Below are 20,690 nucleotides of genomic sequence, written 5' to 3' on the forward strand. Positions count from 1 at the left end.
TAGCTACTGCCTCGCGAGTATTTCGTGACTAAACTCTACTCGCGAAATGTTTTTAGGCAAAAACTAGAAACTTTCAAGTTTACACAGAAACTTTCGCGAGTGTCCCGCGACTGTGTCGCTACTAAGAGCTTCTCGCAAAAGCCTCTATATGTCTTGCGACTAATCTCGCGACTCTCTAACCCACAAAAAACGCGTGTTTTCAGTTTTTATGCAGCAGATGTGACATTTTTTCAAACTACTTCATTTCCCTCACTTTGCCTCTCGAACCCCTCTCAACCCAAAACTCTCTTTCACTCAAACCCCATCACTTTCAAGCAAAAAATCTCTGCAAAATCACTTCAAGGTATGTTTATCTAAACATTGTTTTCACTTTTGTCTTAGATTTCTGCAGTTTTTAACTTAGGGTTTTAAAAATTGGGGATTTTTGAAAAATGGGTTAGGATTCTAATTTTTATGAAAATTTCTTCAAAATTTTGATTGGGCTGAGTCCCATTTGCTGTGTTTATGTTTGTGTTGGCCCCTTATGGCATTTTAAGCATGTATTTAGGCAAATTTCTTTGTGTTCATGCATTGTTCATTCATGTAGAATTGTGTTGCATGCTATGTGTTCAACAAAATGTCCAAGTGACATTTTTATGTTGGTTTAGGCTCAAATGAGTTCCAATGTTTGGGATTACCCTTGATTAACCATGCTTGACATGTTTTGATTATTGGGTGTGTGTTTTACACACTTTACCCATTGTGTGCCTCACAATGCCATGTCATGCATCACCGAGGCACACACTATGCATCAGCACATGCACACACATGCACAGTCATGTTTTTTTTTTTTTTTGCATTGCGTTTATGTTTACATGTTTCATTACATATAACATGTTGTTTTGAGTTTATTATACTCTATTTTAAGAAGTTTTTAGTTTTGTTTTGGACTAACTTGAATCTAATCAAGTTTTGTGGTCTGTTTTGTGTTTCTGTTTCTCTTTTTGTGCTTGATGTCTATTGTGCAAATGTCTCCTACCAAACATGCTGCTAAAAACCATCCTCCAAGCATGCTCGCATAGATTCTAACAACTTCAAATCTATTAAGGCAGACATGAAGTACAATGACTTCTACAAAGACGCAACTATCATCATGGAAAGGGTTGTATAGTTAGAGACTCTTGCGGACACTTTCATACCTGAAGTGTTCAAGGACAGGACATGGACAAAACTGCTGAATCCAAGTGGAGTAGTGTACTCAGAGATTATCAGAGAGTTTTTCTCCAATGCTAGTGTTGAAGGGGATCATATCAACTGCTGGGTATGTCACAAGGAATTTGTCATCACTAGGGACAACATTTAGAGTTTTTAGAAGTTCGACCTCCATCTCAACCAATCACGATGCAATATGATGAAAGATTGGGCTCTATTGAGGAGATGATAAGGATACTTGGTGGTACTTCTAAGAAAACCTCCATAAACATGATCGAATTCACTCCAAAGATGAGAACCCTTGATCATGTGATGATCAACAACTTATACCCAGTCACCAACTTGACAACACTATCCAAGCCAAGGACCATCTTCCTATTCGATCTCTTCACTCATAAAGAGATTGATATATGTGGACACATCCTCCTTCTTTTGAAGAAGAGCATTGTGAAGCAAAACTCCAGAACAGTTCTTCCATTTCCCTAAATTATAATGGGTCTAATTGCAAAAACAAGGCTCAAACTTCCAAGTGGTCTCACTGTGGTTTAGAGGGATTATCCTATTGGTGGTCACACAGTGACTCAAAGCACAGCTCACATCAAAGGATTAAAGACCGGCACATCTCAAATTCCAAGGGTTGTTGTTTAAGATGAAGGTGGTAACACAGACGATGAGATTAATTGCTTCACTTCTGCCCCAGAACCTTCAACACAACCATCTTCTTCAGCACCCACATGAGGATCCGATCGTCTTGATCACCTTCTTACCACAGTTGATTAGATATATGGCATGCTTGAGTCTCATGTGCAACATGCCACGGAACAATTTACTTATCTCCAAGGTCAAATCACTGCCCTATCATCACAGATCGAGGATATGTTGACGGCTCATGGATCCGACTCTAAATCCGATCAGTTCTAGCTCCTTTGGCCATTCTAGTCAAAAATGGGGAGAAAATTTTGAGGGGGAGTAGCACATTTTGAGGGGGAGATACATAGAGACTTAGACTTTTGGTTATTTTTTTTATGGTTTAGTAGTTTATTTGCTTATGCCATAGTCTAGAACTCTTTTCTCTTACATTGCTTTCTTTTAAAGCTTTAAGTACTTTGATTTAAATTCAGTTTATATTCAGTACTTTGTGTTTATATCTTTGCTTTGTAGCATAGTTTTTGTACTTATAGTTTATCTTGAGTACTACACTCTTGTGCCCTTGTTGGATCATGTATCCTTAATGCAAATACTTTAGTATTTTGCATTGGTTGAGTGTTTTGGACATGCAATTAATTCTTGCTTTGCACCTAATTGCATTGTGTGTCTGAATGATCGTTTACTAGTTAAATGATCATTGTAGTCATTCCGTGATGACTGTTCTTATATGATCAAGTTATGCTTCATAGCTTATATCTTGTTTATCTTGATCGCATTATACTTGCTCATATACGTACCTTGTATTCAACTTGTCATAAGCTTAATGAAAGTTTTGTTTGTGTGCGAGTGTTTCAAGATATGGGTGTATTCGTGCAAGTGCTTCACAGCTTCTAGATTAAGTGTGAGTGAGTTTTGACACTATTCCCAAACTCACGTTAAGTCTAAAATCTGTTATAGGGTGTTTTGTCTTGGAATAGCCAAAGGGGGAGATTGTAAAGTTGTGATTTACAACTGTTTTGTGTTGGCTTTAATTCCGTGCCAAATTTGATTGTAATTTTGTTCAATCTGTTATACCCTGTACTTTATGTGAGATTTTATTGTAAGGGTTGTGTGATAGAAAGAGAGTGTGAAGACTCAAGCATGTGAAGACAGAAGTTTTCTCGCGGGTAGCTCGCGACTAAGCATCCCGCGAAATGATGCATGTGCCCTGCACATGACTGGAATGTGAAGAGTCATGACAAATGGTGACAGCTGGTTTTCGCGAGTGTCTCGCGAGTAAGGCCTTCCCACGAGATACCCGCGAAACAGTCTGTTTTGTTGTTTTGTTCTATCTGCTCCACTACATTCTCAATCACACTATATATACCATCATTACCCAAATATTGAGTAGAGACCTTTTCAGAAGAGAAAACCCTAGTCTCAACCCTTGAGAGTGTGAGATTGTCATACCCACAACTCTACACACCATCCATTGTGGTTTTCCTCTACTCTTACCTCTCCATTTCTAAATTATTGAGAGGTTGATAGCTGAAACACTTACCACACCCATACTGAGTGTCCAGTGTGTTTTGGTGCTGCTGGGAAGCATCGGAAAAAGCCAAACTTTGGCGGATGCAATCGGGCACATTGCGGGATCCAGAAAGCTAGACAAGACACGATTCCGAGAATTTATAAATAATTGGGAGAATTGTTTGACCTCCTATAATTTTACAAATAATTGAGTTAGCAAATTCTTCCGATTCAGCCTCTTCTATGACTAAATCACATACTATGCATCTCATAGACTATATAATAATGTCCAAATATTCATGTTACCATTATTTTAGATAATATTAAAACAACTTTATTTATTATAACATTAAGTTATACATAATGTCATACATAGCATCATACAATAGGATTTAAGGGCACACAATTTTAATAAAAATAATGTTCGCTATGTGTTTTGTATGAGATACAAAACCAGTTTTTCCAATACGTCAACGACCTCTTTTCCCTTATGGCTGGAAGAGGTTTGACCTTTAGTCGGTGTCGTGGTATATCAGTTGGTCGGGGGAGACGATTTGTGATGATTGGAAAGGAAGACACAAAGAATAAAAGAGAAGAGAGAAAGGTGTTTGTGCCTGAAATCTGAAAAGACTCAGTCTTAAATACCTGCGCCATGGGGAAGGGTGCGAAGGGATGCGATGGGTCAGTCAGCGGACAAGGGAAGAAGTTAATGAAGCGGAGGTTGAGTTTCAGAATAACTGCTAAACTGGGAAATTCGACGAGACAACACTGTTCACGGTAGGAAAAGAAAAAAAATATATATATATATGAGTTGGGGTCCACTTTTCGAAAAAGCCCGCGAAGGAAAAAAAGAAGAAGAAGAAAACATAAGAGATAGGAAAGTCTTTATTCACATATGAACTGCAGAAGCATTTCACATGCTTAGGGGGCTAAATGTAGATGCTCATTTTTTTTAGAAGCCCAGCAGGAAGAAAAGCCCAAAGACGTGGGTAGAAGAGAGAAGGATAGAAAATGCCATTAAGCCTAAGTGGTAGGAATAATAGATCATGGGTCCATAAAGCAAGTAAATGGACCCTGAAGAAGTAAATGGGCCTAAGAGGGCTTGAAAGAAAGAAATAACAAACCCATAGGCTGTATGGATGTAGAAAAAGTGAGAATGGGTCACTGTTGTCACAGCAAGCCCAAAACAATGTAAGTAAAGAAAGTAAAGGGCAATGGAAGATCCATGAGCCCCAAGAATGAAGTAAGAAGCACTTGGGCCAAGGAAACCCAAGGAGTTAGTAAAAGCCCATGAGAAGCATAGAATTGAAAAGGGTCAAGGATGCCCCAAGAAAGTAAATGGGCCAAGGATGCCCAAAGGAAAGTAGGTGGGACGAGGGAGCCTGCAAGTAGTAAAGGGCCCAATAAGTTTATTGGGCCATCAGAGAAGAAATGGATAGTAAAGCCCAAAGAGGCCCAGCGGCCCAGTGGCCCTAGGTCAAGCAAACCTCACGGCAGGCATAACAGAATGGTGTGGCAGGAAACAAATAACAAGGGCTGGGAATAAAAGTATGGAGCAGCCCACAATCGGGCAAGACTCAGCCCATAAAAGAAGCAAGCCATAAATGAGAAGTCAGGGGAAGCAGTCAACGCCATAAGAAGCCAAAGATGAGCGGCAGACTAGACAAGTTGACCCTCAGACTGCGGCAGACACATGAGCAGTGGGCAGAATTTAAACGAGCATGGAGGCAAGGCACACGCGAGTCCCAAACACCACCAGCCTGTACCCAGCCAATATAGGAAATGGTGAGGTCATGGGTCAGAGGTAAGGGGGTATGGTCTGGCGGTGGGGAGGGGGGAAAAACCCATTTTCGTGTTTCCTGCTCAAGCTCTTTTGGACGCAATGTCCTGTTGGGATGACATACCACCCAAAAGAGGCAAAACTGAGTTGGAACCACTAGGTGCATGCCATGAGGGACGGAGAGAAGGAGAGTACTTACACCATGGTAGGTAAAAGTGCCACGGCAAGCAAGCAAACAAAAAAGCCTCCTTTGTCTGGTAAGGTGGAGTGGCGCGGCCAGTGGTAAGTAGCGCTGGCTGGGTGACTGACCAATCAGTGATGGTCGGCAAGGACACCCACACTAGACAAAAATGGTTAAGAGCTAAAATCGTAAAAGCCAAGCACGGCTGACACTATATAAAGGGCCTTTGTTGTGCACGGTGGGGGGGCGACCTCTAAGGGATAACGACCAGAACTAAAAGATAGCAAGAGTAAAAAGAAAACCAAAGAAAAAAAGAAAGAAAGAATTAAGAGAGAATAGAAAGGAAGGAAGGAGGGAAACAAAGATAGAACAAAGAGAATAAAGCACTAGGCATGCACCGAATGGGTCAATCTCCCTCTCCCTCTCCAACCCATGCTCTCTAGTAACGGAAAAAGACCTCTTTAAACACAAGTCATTCAGACCCGCCCCTTCAAAGCAGTTAATTTCTCCTCTAGAGAGGTTAATCACATTGAAGAGGTGATTCCCCTTCTTAACTTAGGCTTGGCAACATAACTTAATGCGGCAGACTGACATTCATTTCCTTTAAGCTTGTTGTTATTCATTCAATACCTATTATATTGTTGTTGTTTTCATAAAATGGGCATTCCTTATCAAAGCCCATTACTTACTTCTGTCTGAATCATAAAGGAATTTATTATTATTATCTTTATTATATCTGTCTGCCATAGTTAACGTAACAATTCTGCCTGCCATGGGCATGTCATCAAAGCCTGATCAACAGGGACATTGTTTGCGCACAAGCCGGACCAAGGAGTTTTGCTCTTAGACCGGTCCCAACTCCTCGATCAAGAAATCTTTGGGCCTAGTGTAGCGGCAAGCGGCCCAGCCCAACATTTCCAAAAAGGCCCACACAATATGCAAACCATTTTTTAATTCAAAATTTAGAATTATGCATAAGAAAATTCTTCAATAACAACTGATTGCTTACAATGATAATAGTTGTCCATCTATAGCGAAGCAATCATCTCCCAACAACCTTTTACCACTATAACTCTGCAATTAATGTGAAAAAATTATTGGAACAACAAGTAATGAGCTAAATAGCAAAAAAAAAAAGTTTCAAATTCACGTACTTAACAAGAAACAAATAGAATATATCAACAAGGGTGGCTAGCAACAAGTCAATGAATTCAATAGATCTCAATGTAAAAATTATGGCGAAACAAAGAGAAAATGTGGTAATTGAATATATGAAAATGATTACTCAAACCATATACGAATATCTCGTAATATGAAAATGTCACAAATACATGTATATTAAAGATGTCATGTCCTATGTATTCAATAGCACTAGAAGGGTCACATCCATGTATTGCTCCCATGGGTAGGGTCACTAAAAAGTAAATAATTATTAGGGACCACAGTTGTAACATCTACCTCCACAACACCAATTACGTAATATAGATCATAGCCCAAGTATTTCTGTTATGGCACGGTAACTAAAATTATTTTATGGAAATAATTCAGTTAATGTTATATAGAAACTTGATCAAACGAGTTTCATTGCAATTTGCTCAAGAGGTATAAGAATCTAATGCCTAAAAACCCATGTTTTGTTTTATCTTCTCACTTCGATTAAAATCTGACCAAATTGGGAAGAACAACCTTTAATTGAAACCCCTAATTAAATATTTGAGAAATTAGTTTAATGGATTTTTTTTTTTTTTTTGAGAAACTGTCAACCTATATAATGGATTGAAATTTGAAAGTTGGAATACAAAGTCCCTTATTTTAATTAAAAAAATAAACCAACCGGGAAAATAATTTTACAAAAAATTTAAAATGGGCCACTATAGGTCCTTTTTAAATTTTTTTTTTTTTTTGGCTGGACTATTTTTTTTTTTAAATAGGTCATTTTTTAATTTTAATTTCTTTATGTTGGCTTTTTTTTAATGGATCTATCGTGGCATTCATAAATGGCACTATAGGTCCTATTTTAATTTTAATTTATTTTTTGGTTGGGCTTTTTTTTTTTTTAAGAATCTATAGTGGTGTTCAAAAATGCCATTATAGGCCCATGTAAGACCTAGGACCAACAAGAGCCTATAGTGGTGTCCTTTTTTAATTTTTAATTTTTTTTTTCAAATGGCTTTTTTTTTAATAGATCTATAGTGATGTTCATGAACACCACTACAAGCCCATGCAAACCTAGGACCTATAGTGGCATTCTATAGGCCATTGTAAGACCTAGGATCTATAATGGCATTCATGAATGCTATAGGTCCTATTTTAAATTCAATTTTTTTATTGGGCTTTTTTTTTTAAGTATCAATGGTGTCGTTCATAAACGCCACTATAGGTCATGGGCCTTACAAGAGCCTATAGTGACGTTCATGAATGCTACTAAAGGTCCATTAAAAAAAGCCAAATGAAAAAAATAAATAAATAAAAAAGGACCTATAGTGGCATTCATGAACGCCATTATAAGCCCATGCAACCTATAGTGGCGTTCATGAACCCCACTATAGGTCCCTTTTTAATTTTTAATTTTTATTTGGGATGGGTTTTTTTTTTTTTTTTAAAGACCCATAAATGCCACTATAGGCCCTTGTATGACCCAAGACTTATAGTGGCATTTATAAATACCGTAAACAGCACTATAGGTCCTAAAAAAAATGGGGTCGGGCTTTTTTTTTTCCCTAGATCTATAGTGGCATTTATAAAATGCTGCTATAGGCCCTTGTAAGATTTAGGATCTATAGTAGGATTTTTAAAACGCTACTATAGGCCCTTGCAAACATTACTATAGACCCAGTGTTTTAAAATGCCACTATAGAGCCCTCAAAGCATGGCTATAGATAAGCCTATAGCAGCATTTTTTATGAACGCCACTATAAATAGCTTTTTCTGTAATGCAAATAAGAACCAATAAGAATTTGTCATATCAATAGTTTGTAAAAATATTGTGAAATAGTTTGTGGCTAGAGCATTTTGCACCAATTTAAACCATACATTACTCGGTGAAAGCCATGCCCTTGGTACCATATGACGTGTACTCAGAGGCTTGGGTTTAGGTCTGCTTGCAAAAGTGGTGTCACATGCGCCTTTAAAAATAGTTCAGCAACTTGAGATGAGACCACAATAGTTGTCACATGGCCAAGCCGTAATGACATGATGGGTCCATATTTTTTGGCTAAGCTATGGAGGGCACGGTGTGGGAGAGTACCAGGAATGTGAAGGTTAGCAATGATCAGTAAGGTTCGAGGACCTGGTGGGAGTTTACACTCATTTTTGGAGTCCTTTGGCCGTGATAGGATATGTATGAATGTCCATAAGGATCCAAGGACTAGTAGGAGAATGGATAATTTTAGTGAAGACATGTTAGAAATTGAGTTGGGAAGAGGAAGGGAGAGATGTTGGGACTATAGGGAAGGGGCAAGATATATTTGGCGATTATATGCTCTTTGAGAGTCTGGAAAATCCACACCATGACACAACTTTTAGGGCACGAAATTTTTTACATGACGTTGCATGAAAGCAGTCATAAAAAAAATGATGTTTGCTTCTCCATACAGCTTTTTTGATGAGCAACATGGGAAAGGGATGTGCTCTTCGATTTTGCTTCTCCATACAGCTTCTGCCTCTTCTCTAAATATTTATATTTCAAATTCTAAGATAACACGTATCTAGGAATGTATTTCTAACAGAAACACCAGCCATTTGGGAAATATCCTTTGACGAGAAAATATGTCACTAGGAGCGTTTAGACCAAATAATTTTCTATTCAACTTAGAAGCCAGACTAATGGCCCATTTAGATTGAGAGGGAGTGGAAGAAAGTAGAGTAGAGTTTGCTAAAAATAGATTAATTTTTGTTCAAATCTACTCTACTTTACTCATCCAATCCAAACAAACCTTAATAGTTTGGTTGTGTAGAAAAGAGGAATAATGAAAAATGGAAGAGGAAAAATGGAGACTTCTCTCTTGTTTATGATGGAAAAGTGGAATGCTAGAAGAGTCAAAAAAGCTTAAGGCTATTGACTGTTGTACCATTACTACTTAACTAGTCCCACATGAATCCATGGATGGAGGACATTGAGATCAAAGTAGCCTTAAGCTTTCCTTCACCACCATTTAATACTACTACTTTTTTATTTATTTTTTTGTTTATTAGGTTACTTATATGTTGACTAGGGTTGGCAATTTTTACCCAAACCCATTAACCCACTTATAACCCACTTAATTTGGGTAAATCTTAATCCAACCCAATTAAATATTTGGGTTAAATGGATAAAACCTACATAGGTAATATGTACTACTATTTAAAGGGCTTCTCCAGTTTTGACCGGATTTTTTTTTTTTTTGTTCCAAAATACTCCTACAACCTATGATTAAGTAGGGGCAAAACTTGGTAAAAATACTTTTTTAACTCTCACGTAAAACACTATCTACAAAATAGGACCACACTCTCAGTACACTCACGTTGGTTTCAAACTCAAATTGTTTCTTCCTCAATTCTCCAATTCTTTGAATTATGTGTTAATCTTCTTTTCACCAATATCATCATTTTTTCTATTTGCTCTACTCAAATTTGCTCTTGCTTTGCAGTATGTGTATGTCAATGTATCTTTTCTATTTTGGTTTTCTAACTCATGAACAAGTTCTTATATTCTAGAAACACATCAAATATTTGTGTAAAATACCCCTTCTATTTCAACCTCATCTTTAATTTCTTTCACATATTTCATCAATGAACGTGCACTGGGTAATTTCTTTCACATATTTCTTCATTTTTGGGTAAGATTTGGTTTTTATTATGGACTTTAGATTAGAATGGTTTAATTTTGGGTGTTTGGGTGTATACACGCTACTGTAAAAAGAGGACTCTAGATGATAATGGTGTTTTTAAAAAAATTTATAAATCTGTATTTGAAACATTTTTCTTTCTTTATTTTTTTTTTTTTCAGTATGTTCTTTTTTTACCCGTTATTTTCAAGTTCTTTGAGCACTTTTTCCCCAATTTTTCACACACATTTCTATTTTCAAGTTCTTTTACCCATTTTTTCTCCAATTTGTCACACACACTGTATTTATTTTTACTAGCCCAATTTGAGACCAATCTGTCTAGAATATCATCTTCTTCATTTTTTGTCAATGTTGCATGCCATATATTTGATGAAATTTCTCATAGTCATGCAATATTAAATGTCTCTTATATAAAATTTAAATAGATGAAACTTCATAATGATTTTTAAAATAGAAGAATCTTGAAAAAAATTATTTTATGAAAAGACATTAACAATAGTGAGAGTATTATAAACCTCCTTATAGGTTTATGTGATTTAAAGTTTTTGTACATTTCAGATCAAGGTGGACAAGGACTAGAGAATAATTCCTCAATTCTTATGATTATTAATTAATATTCTTTTACCTATCTTCTATTTGGTTGCCAAGAAAAGTTAGGAGAACAGGAAATCTGCAGGTTAGTTTCAGTTTCAATGTTCTTATGTTTTGGGGGAAAAGTGAATTAGTTTTGCTGAGGAAAAAAAAAATTGAATGATTTGCATAGTATGGATGAGAAAATTTTTCATGGGTGAGGGAATTTCTAGTTGAATTGCTAAAAATGAATTTTATAATGGATTAAATGGGCGGGTTGTAGATTAAATGAGTTGGATAGATAATAGGTATTAAAAAAATTTTGGGAAAATTACACTTTACTACCCTAAACTATACCCTAGATTACACTTTGCATCCGAAACTATTCGATTGCACGTTTTGCACCCTCAAAGTTAGTTTTACTGTTAAGTTAGGTGGAAATTTATAACACATGACTTGCATGTGATTTTTAGTTAGGTGGCACATAGTTTAAAGACGAAAACACCCTATTTCCAATCAATTAAAGACAAAAGCTCTCTCACGTACCAGCATCTTCTCCTTCCCAATTCAAATTCTATCTAACCTTAAATCCCCAATAGTTCTCACGCGTGCCCAGCAGCAGCTCTTCCCCTCTCTCTCCGCCAACAGCTCTTCTCTTATTTTGAAATTCTTCAATTGCTCCTCTAAAACATGATGGTCATCATCTTGACATATTTTTGTTTGTTTTGAATACAGATAATTATAATAAAATCTGAGAGATAATTAATGCAAACACATACAACCAACTTCTGGAAAAAAAAAATAAAATAAAATAAATAAAAATAAAAATAAAAAACACCAGTCCGAGCCTACCATATGAGATATATGTATGGCTTTCTTTAGTGATGGGTCAAAGCATACGTATAACACAGTAAAAATCTATAATATATTAAAATAAAAATTTGAATGGATTCAATCTTGACATACTTCTTTAAAAGTTCATATTAGTCTTGTTTACCTTATATTATTCCCCAAACTATATTTGGACTTAATGTTTTAGATAGTTTTTTTTTTTTCAAACTTGACGTAGTTTTCCATTTTTTGCACTTAGCATTATTTTACTTAGTGGAGCAACTGAACAATGAGAGAAAGGAGAGGAGTTGACGCATGAGAGCTATTGGGAATTTAGATAGATATTGATTTGGGGAGGAGGAGATGCTACGCACATGAGAGAGATATTTTGTTTTTAATTGATTGGAAAGATGGTGTTTTTGTCTTTAAACTATGTGTCACTTAAGCAAAAATCATGTACAAGTCATGTGTTACAAATTTCCATCTAACTTAACAATAAAACTAACTTTGGGGTGCAAAGTGGAACAAAGGTCATAATTTAGGGTGCAAAGCGTGCAATCGAATAGTTTAGAGTGCAAAGTATAATCTAGGGTATAGTTTAAGGTGAGAAAGTGTAATTTTTTCATATTTTTTTTAAATGGGTCATAAATAAATAAAGTAGGTAATTATATACCTGACTCATTTATGACTTAACCCAAATCCTGACTAATTGCCAAACTACACTATGGATGTCCTCTTTTACTCTCCTGTAACAAATAGTTTTCTACGTTACTCTCAAAAACAAAACAAAAAATACAAACAGACAAACAACTTTTTATGTCTTATCAAAAATAAATTAAATAAATTTTTTATCAAAAAAAAAAAAGCTTTTATGTATTACGGGTCGTTTCTTTTTTTCTTTTTCTTTTTTTTTTCCTCACTTTAGCATTTATTGCTTGGGATTAGATGGTGATCAATCCCAAACAATTACAAAATATAGTACATCTGGTCACTGTGTGTAATAAAATTAACTTCTCTAAATGTATAAGTTACAAACCATCAGAGAATGAAGTAAGAATATATCTACCTCTTGCAAGGCTGCAACCCAGATGCTCAATGGACCAATTTAGAAGTGTAAGAGCAGTTCTGCAAGACAACAACTTATACACATAAATTTTTTAAAAGATAAATTACTAGGTAACGAAATTATATAACAAATGAATAGCATGTATTGATTTTTTTTTTTTTGTAAGAAAGTAGATACAATTTTTTTTTTTACAATATAAGAATACAATAAACTCATTTGATTTGTTTCTACAGTGTTTTACTATTCAAGAGGCCATGAAAATTTGATCTTGAATAATGCCATGATGTCTCCAAGTTAGATGTATGATCGGATGTGTTTGATTTGACATCGAAGGCTGTTGGCTTGATCTTGAACTAAATCAAAAGGAAATTGAAAGACAAATTACTACACAACTACCTTCAAAGCATCTCCTTGACATAACATAAAATCATATCCCATTTTTGCTGCTTTTGATATGGCTAGGTACAACACAAGCTTATACACTCGAAGGGTATTGGTCTTCATTCATATGCGCTCATGCAAAAACAACTTATTTCTTGTGGTTTCTTCCAACAGTTGCTATACTTGCAATTTTTTCTCACTTAGGGTGAGCTTTACTTCTCACATAGTGTAAGCTCTACTTCCTTCTCTTTTTCTTCCTCAAACGTGGGAAGCCTAAGAGTGTGTCCACTAGAAGTTTAGTCTGTCTAGATACTAAAAAGACAAATTCAGGTCTTTACCATAGAATTTGAGGTTCTCAAACGTATACAAAACATGAAGCTCACAATGGATGAAGATAAGGCTATAAAAATCTAATCAATGAAGAGAGACGAAATTTTAGAGGAGTTTTCCCTAAGCCTTGTAGGGTGATTTCTCACACCGAAACAAATCAACCTACGAGCTGCAAAAAATTTGCTGCAATCCATGTGGCAGCTTGGTGACGATATGAAGATAATTGAAGTGGGTGAGGGGCTATTACAGTTCAAATTCTCGATGGAGAGCCAACTGATGTGGGTTTGGAACAATGGACCCTGGTGTTTCGACAACCATCTCTTGGCTTTGCGAAGATGCAAAAAAGGGATGTCCGTCAGGTCAGTAACATTTTTGAAGCAACCTTTTTGGATTCAAGTGTGGGGTCTACTGTTTGATATCATTAACGAAGAAGTAGGGAGTGACATTGGTAGGAGCATAGGCAAGCTAGTGGAAGCAGATTGTATAGCGTTCAACTCAGACTAATCCCGTTTCCTGCGGATCCGAGTGGAGGTCCTACTTGATAAACCACTCCGGCGGGGAGGCCCGGTGATTAGCCCGAAAGGTGAGATGACACGAGTGGCATTCAGATATGAACATTTGGTGGGGAGGTGTTTCAACTGCGGATGGATCGACCATGAGCTATAAGAGTGCCAGTCACCGATTAACACCGAGGATGGAGGCCAACCTTATGGGGAATGGCCCAGAGCATGAACGAGGGGGAGACAAGTTGAAACCAATGGGGGACGGTACCATGCCAACTGAAACCAACGACCAAAACCTCAAAATACCACAACACCATCTTTGCCTAAACCCGATACGCATATGGAGCCCGATTTTTCACCGAAACAGGGAAACTTTACTACAATTCCAGATTCTCCGCAAACCCAATCACGTCCAATAATGGCCCAATCACGTCCCAGGAACTCCCATAATACTCCAACCATGTCATCACAGCTGGCCACACTTCATGCACCCATTTCACACCTATTGAATTCAAATACAATAAAAACCAAATTCCATAACGCCATAACAACACAGTCACAGCTGGACAGCCCGAATTAGGCAACCTTGGACCAACAACAATTGAAGCACCCATTAACTGCCACCAAAAATCATGCCAATAACCTATTCCCAGTCCCAATCAGCTACGGCGCAAACCAAAATAAACCTCAAACCCTAGACTCACCACCCTCATGTGACCCCTCATGTGACCAACTTATAAAGCCAAATACAAAATCCATGCGGAAAAAAAATCACACCCCTCCCAACCAAAAGACAAACTGAGTCTTCACAGTCTAGCCTAGTGAAAGCGAGCACGAAAAAACAACATGACAGCAACCATGGGATTGATGAAGCCAAGCGATGCAAGTTCAAGGAAAGCAAACTTCAAACTGAATTATCAACAGTGGAGGCTGATGCTCAGCCTCGCCGATCACAATAATCGTCCCAAGTTGGAACTGCCGAAGGCTTGGGAACTGCCAAGTAGTTGAAGTTCTCACCGAATTGGTGAGGCAGAAAGCTCCCATAATTTTGTTTCTCATGGAAACAAAGTTGTCTATTTGTGAGATGGAACCTATGAATACTGAGTTGGGCTACCCCTCCATGCTACCTGTATCAAGTGAAGGAAGAAAAGGAGGTTTGGCTTTGATATGGGCTACCGAGGTGGTTGCCGACACACAAACCTATTCTCTGAACCACATAGATGCCAATATATGTACACAAAACTCACCTTCATGGAGGTTAACTGGGGTTTGTGGACGTCCAGAGGAGGAGCGAAAGGTTGAAACTTGGAGGCTTATACGACACCTCAATGCACGTGGGACATTACCATGGTTATGCCTAGGAAACTTTAACGAGATTTTGTCCTCCGATGAGAAAAAGGGTGGCAATCCTAAACAAGTAACAGCTATGTTAGCATTTCAGCACACTCTTCTTCAATGTGGGCTAGTTGATCTTGGTTTTAGGGGCTATCGGTTCACTTGGAGGAATGGTCAGCATAGGGCAACGTTTGTGGAGGAGAGATTGGATAGGTTTGTTGCCACACTGGAGTGGAAAAATATGTTTCCTAAGGCCATAGCACCACCTTGCCGTGTCTTATTCCGATCATGACCCAATATTGTTGGACTTGGTTCCAGAAACCTACCGTCAATGCCACTTTGCCAAATCCAATGTTTTGAGGAGAAGTGGGTGACACATCCTGATTGCGAAAACATAATTCGGGAATCATAGAGTCAAGCTCAACCATGTGGCAGTCCAATGTATTGCCTCTTTGAAAAAATAAAAAAGTGCCAGGTGGATCTTATAGCATGGAGTAGGCGAACCTTTGGAAATACTAGAACCATGTTGGATGCCAAGCAGGAAGAGTTGGCTGACTTGATACGTGGAGGTTTTGGGCAAAATATGGAAAGAATAAATGGGGTAAAGAAGGAGATAAGAGAACTACTACATCATGAGGATGTTTTTTGGCGACAAAGATCAAGGTCTATTTGGCTACAAGCGAGGGATAAAAACACAAAATTTTTCCACCAAAGAGCAAGCCAAAGACGAAGGAAGAACAATATAGAAAGGCTGCATGATAATGATGGGGAATGGCAAATAGGAGGGGATGAAGTGGCCAACATTGCAGAGGGGTACTATAAAAACTTGTTAACTTCCTTAAACAGGTTGGAGATGGAAAAGGTGATAGAATTAGTGGACCATGTGGTGATAGAGGAAATGGCACAATCATTAGTTCAGCCTTACATCGAAGAAGAAATAAGGGCCGCCCTCTTCCAAATGCACCCATCCAAAGCACCGAGACCTGATGGTATGTCGCCTTTCTTCTTTCAAAAATTCAGGCATATTGTAGGGCATGGTGTCACTAGTGCTGTCTTATCCTTTTTACGCTCAACAATATATTTACGAAAAATGAATTTTACACATATTGTACTCATCCCAAAAAAAAAAAAATGACCCAAAATGTATTATGGATTTCCGCCCCATCAACTTGGGTAATATTGTATCTAGGATCGTTTCTAAGGTCCTCGCAAACAGGATAAAATGTATTTTACCCAATGTAATATCTTACTCTCAAAGTGCTTTTGTGCCTGATAGAAGTATAATAGATAATACCACAGTTGCCTTTGAAATGTTGCACCGTATGAGGAACAGGAGAAAAGGAAGAACAAGTCACATGGCAGTGAAACTCAACATCAGTAAGGCATATGATAGAGTAGAGAGGGTGTTTCTCCGAAGGATTATGCTCAAAATTGGTCTCTCGAATCAATGGGTTCATCTAGCCATGGAAACAGTGTGCACCACCTCCTACTCCATTCTTATCAATGGTGAACCTACTGGCTTCATCACCCCATCCCGAGGCATTAAGCAAGGAGACCCCTTTTGTCCCTATCTATTCCTACTATGTGCGAAGGGCCTCTCCTCCCTTATCAGAAAAGCCATAGAAAATCATCATTTAAAGGGCATGGTATCCTGCAATGGAGGGGTCAAGATTTCACACCTTTTACTTGTGGATGACAGCTTACTATTTTGTAAGGCAACAACAAGGGAATGCAAAAACCTGCTGGATATTCTAACATTGTATGAGGGTGCCTCTGGACAAGCTATCAATAGGCAGAAAACAACACTCTTTTTCAGCCCTAATACCAACCAAGGAGTGAAGCTCGCAATTCAGAATATGTTGGGCGCACAAATTATGACAAATTGTGAAAGATACCTTGGATTACCAATGGTGGGGGCCAAATCAAAGGTGAGCACCTTTAGGGAGATACAAGAGTGGGTAACAAAAAGGGTGATGGGATGGAAAGAGAAGCACATCGCAAAGGCCGAAAGAGAGGTGTTGATCAAAACTGTAGCACAAGCAATTCCAATTTACTCCATGAGCATGTTCAAGTTCCCAAAAAAAATTGTGATAACATCAATTCGGCCCTAGCAAAGTATTGGTGGGGGCAGACTCGAAATGAAAGAAAGATCCATTGGATCAATTGGGGAAAACTACGCAAACCTAAAGACAAAGGGGGAATGGGATTTAGGGATATTCATGCCTTTAACTTAGCCATGCTAGCTAAGCAAGCATGGAGGCTGATCCAAGGTGGGCCTTCCCTCTTTTTTAGGGTGTACAAGGCCCGCTATTTCCCTAATAGCTCATTTATGGAAGCTAGGGAATTGATCAGGGCAGGCACAACATGGAAAGTGGGTGATGGGCAGAGCAAAGGAGTTACGGATCATAGGTGGTTAACCCACCCACCTCAGTTCAAACCTAATGCAAATACAAACATGAAAGTGGCTGACCTTATTGACCACCGCACTAGACAATGGAATAGACCATTACTCCACACCACATTCCTACAATCCACCACAGAGGATATCCAAAGTATCAAGATTGGTGAGGAGGGTGATCGAGACAAGCTTCGCTGGAAGGAGAATAAGAAGGGGTGTTTCTTCGTGAGGATAGCTTACAGAGTAGCACTCCAACTCAAACAACAAGAGAATGTTGAACAATCCACTGCTAGAGAAGAAGACAAATTCTAGAACAAGATGTGGAAACTCCCTATAACCCCTAAGGTTCGAAATTTCATATGGCGAGCGTGTTCCGATATACTCCCAGCATCTGCAAATCTATGACAACGGAGAGTACCAGTGGACTCTACCTACACTATCTGCCAACATCATGATGAAACAGTGGCCCATGTTCTATGGGAATGTCCATTAGCTAGAAACGTGTGGGCTATTGCATAAGGAAAGTTACAGAAATGTAACTCCGAAGCTCCGAACTTCTACACTCTTGCACGACAATTGGAGGAAAAGCTACCGAAAAAGGACCTGGAGGCAGGGGTGGAGCTAGGGGGGGTTGAGGAGGGGCACTTGCCCCCCCTGGCCCCACCCCAAAAATCTGTTAATATTTACATACTAGCTAGTCTAGACGCATTTTAGGTAAAAATATAAAACTGTTATTAATGATGAAAAGCTATAAAATCATATACACAACAGGAGCAGCTGCTTTCGTGGGAGGATTGAGAGCATAGCCTACTTATACGTACGTAATAGAAATTTTTGTAAGTTGTACTTTATGTCTATCTAACAACTAAAAACCTTTCCATTTCATAATTAGAATTATAACATTTTTTATAATTACAATTTCAAAATGATTTTTTATGTAAATAAACCCCTAATAGATAAATATAATTTAATGAATATGTAATTTTCTTTTGAATTTTCTTGCATTCAAATATTGCTTAGCATACACATGAATGAATTGTCATTTGGGTTTCTCAAAAAAAAAAAAAAAAAAAAGAATGAATTGTCATTTTGCAAATTAATCTCAAACACTATATCAATATGTATATGTTTACTTGCATGTGCGTAAATGTGATGTCAAATGTAATTTTTGCCCCCTCTCAAGTTAGATCCTAGCTCCGCCACTGCCTGGAGGTATGGGCGACAGTGTCGTGGTCCATTTGGAATGCAAGAAATCGGTTCCACTTTGAAGAAAAGCAAAGCATGCCCAGCGATATCCTGCATGGAGCGATGACCCTGCTGCAGGAGTACCAAGAACTCTGCAAAACGTCCACTAGCACCTGAGAGTGCGCCAAAGCCCATTAGGGTTATAGTTTTTCACCACTTATATTGTGAGCTTTATTTTTTACGTGTGACACTGTTTTATGCTCAACACTAGAACATACTCTGGCTGGCTACACTAAGCCGAGGTGGCACTAAGCATGTCTATTTGTTTGAGCACACCTGTAAACTTTTATCATGCAATATAGATTTCTACCTTTCTCTCAAAAAAAAAAACAGTTGCTATTCATGCTTTACTCTCTTTGACGAACAATATCAAAATTAACATTGGTATTTGAAAGGGAGGGGTGGATCTCATAGACAGCTTCTCATACAATGCCCACTTGCAAATTCCCACAGTGAACTATTATCACTGTATAACTTTTTAACTTGGGAAATTAAGCGCAAAGAATCTAATACTTCTTTTTGTTCTTGTTTCAAAATTTTGTTTATGGTCATCTCAATCTAGTCATCTCAGCTTGAATTGATTATAAGCTTTACCCACTCAAATTTGGTATTCTCAGCTTATGGTCTGAATTGATTATAAGCTTTACCCACTCAAATATGGAAGAGATGCTCATTTCCCCACATGATTCTTCTTATTGGACAATCTATAAACAAATGCTCCGAAGTCTTCTCCCAAGCATTACATAAGATGCATTTTGTTTCCTATATGTGAATCCTTTTACAAAGAACTGACCTAGTAGGGATGCATTGATTTTTTTGTCATCCCTAAATATTTTTTGGATAAATATCATCCCCGCAAACTTTTATTAAAATATTAGACTACTTTAAGTTGTTGATATGATAGTAAAACAACTATGGAACAAAGAACATAAATATATGATTTCGTGTGTAATTTAAAGATACTTATTTTGACAGTTTTCTTATAGTATTCCATCACAATAATTTTGGGTCAATCAGCGTTGTATAGAACTCTTTTAGCCATATTACATAAATTATATAAAGTTAGAGATGCTACTTTGGCAACTGTTAAAATTTCATTTTTGAACAATTTAATTTCTAGAATAAAATAGCCATTTTGCATTTTTGAAATTTCCAAAATTTATGTAAAGTTAAAATCAAATCATAATAGGTCTAGAATTTAAGGGCATAATAGTTTTTTCCTGAATTAAAATTAAGGGTTTGATCAAGGATGGTACTACAATAAGCATGCATGGGACTAAACTTGGTTAAGTTTGATTGGTACTTGAATGGTTAATTAAAAATCAACATGAAGCTTAATTTGATTCTCAAAAAAAAAAAAACAAACATAAAGCTTAATTCTCATTGTTTTAAATGGTAAATGATTGTGGACAAGGAAACAAGGGATGATCCTAAGAGATAGTGTCGAATTTCTTTATTTAGAGAACTATTTATCCATCATTCCAACAATAGATAATCATCTCCATAGTTTTAAAAATTAATTCTAATTAGGGTGAACCTAATCAATAAATAAATAAAATTGTACAAAGGTCATTATGACTGAAATTACACTCCAACATGTTGGGCTTTGTGTGGTGTAAGTGTAACATTGCTAACCGCTAAAACTAATAAGAGCATTGTGACTTGTGAGTGTTTTTCTTTTTCTTTTTCTTTTTTCTTTTTTCGACACGATTTCAGCCGTAATGTTGAAACTGTGTTACGTTCATGAAGACATCTCTTGAAGACATAATTTCAGAATCAATATTGAAGATATGATTTCGAAGAAGGAATGTTTTGAAGCTACAATTTTTAGGAAAGCACACGTTACCAAATATTTTAACAATTTACCAACTCTATTTATAAAAATAAAAGATTGTG

At 37.4% G+C, this 20,690-nt stretch overlaps 1 protein-coding gene and 1 pseudogene across 1 annotated transcript; one reads left to right on the forward strand and one right to left on the reverse strand.

The window, feature by feature from the left end:
* LOC142632700 (cytochrome P450 CYP736A12-like) overlaps positions 1-8,719 on the reverse strand; it is a 31,212-nt pseudogene extending 22,493 nt beyond the window's left edge.
* A 6,181-nt stretch (positions 8,720-14,900) lies between these two features.
* LOC142632701 (uncharacterized) lies at positions 14,901-15,443 on the forward strand. The gene has a single exon (XM_075807061.1). The coding sequence runs from the start codon at positions 14,901-14,903 to the stop codon at positions 15,441-15,443; it is 543 nt and encodes a 180-aa protein (XP_075663176.1).
* The last annotated feature ends 5,247 nt before the right edge of the window (positions 15,444-20,690 follow it).

This window comes from Castanea sativa, chromosome 4 (genome assembly GCF_040712315.1).
Source record: "Castanea sativa cultivar Marrone di Chiusa Pesio chromosome 4, ASM4071231v1".
NCBI classification, from domain to species: domain Eukaryota; kingdom Viridiplantae; phylum Streptophyta; class Magnoliopsida; order Fagales; family Fagaceae; genus Castanea; species Castanea sativa.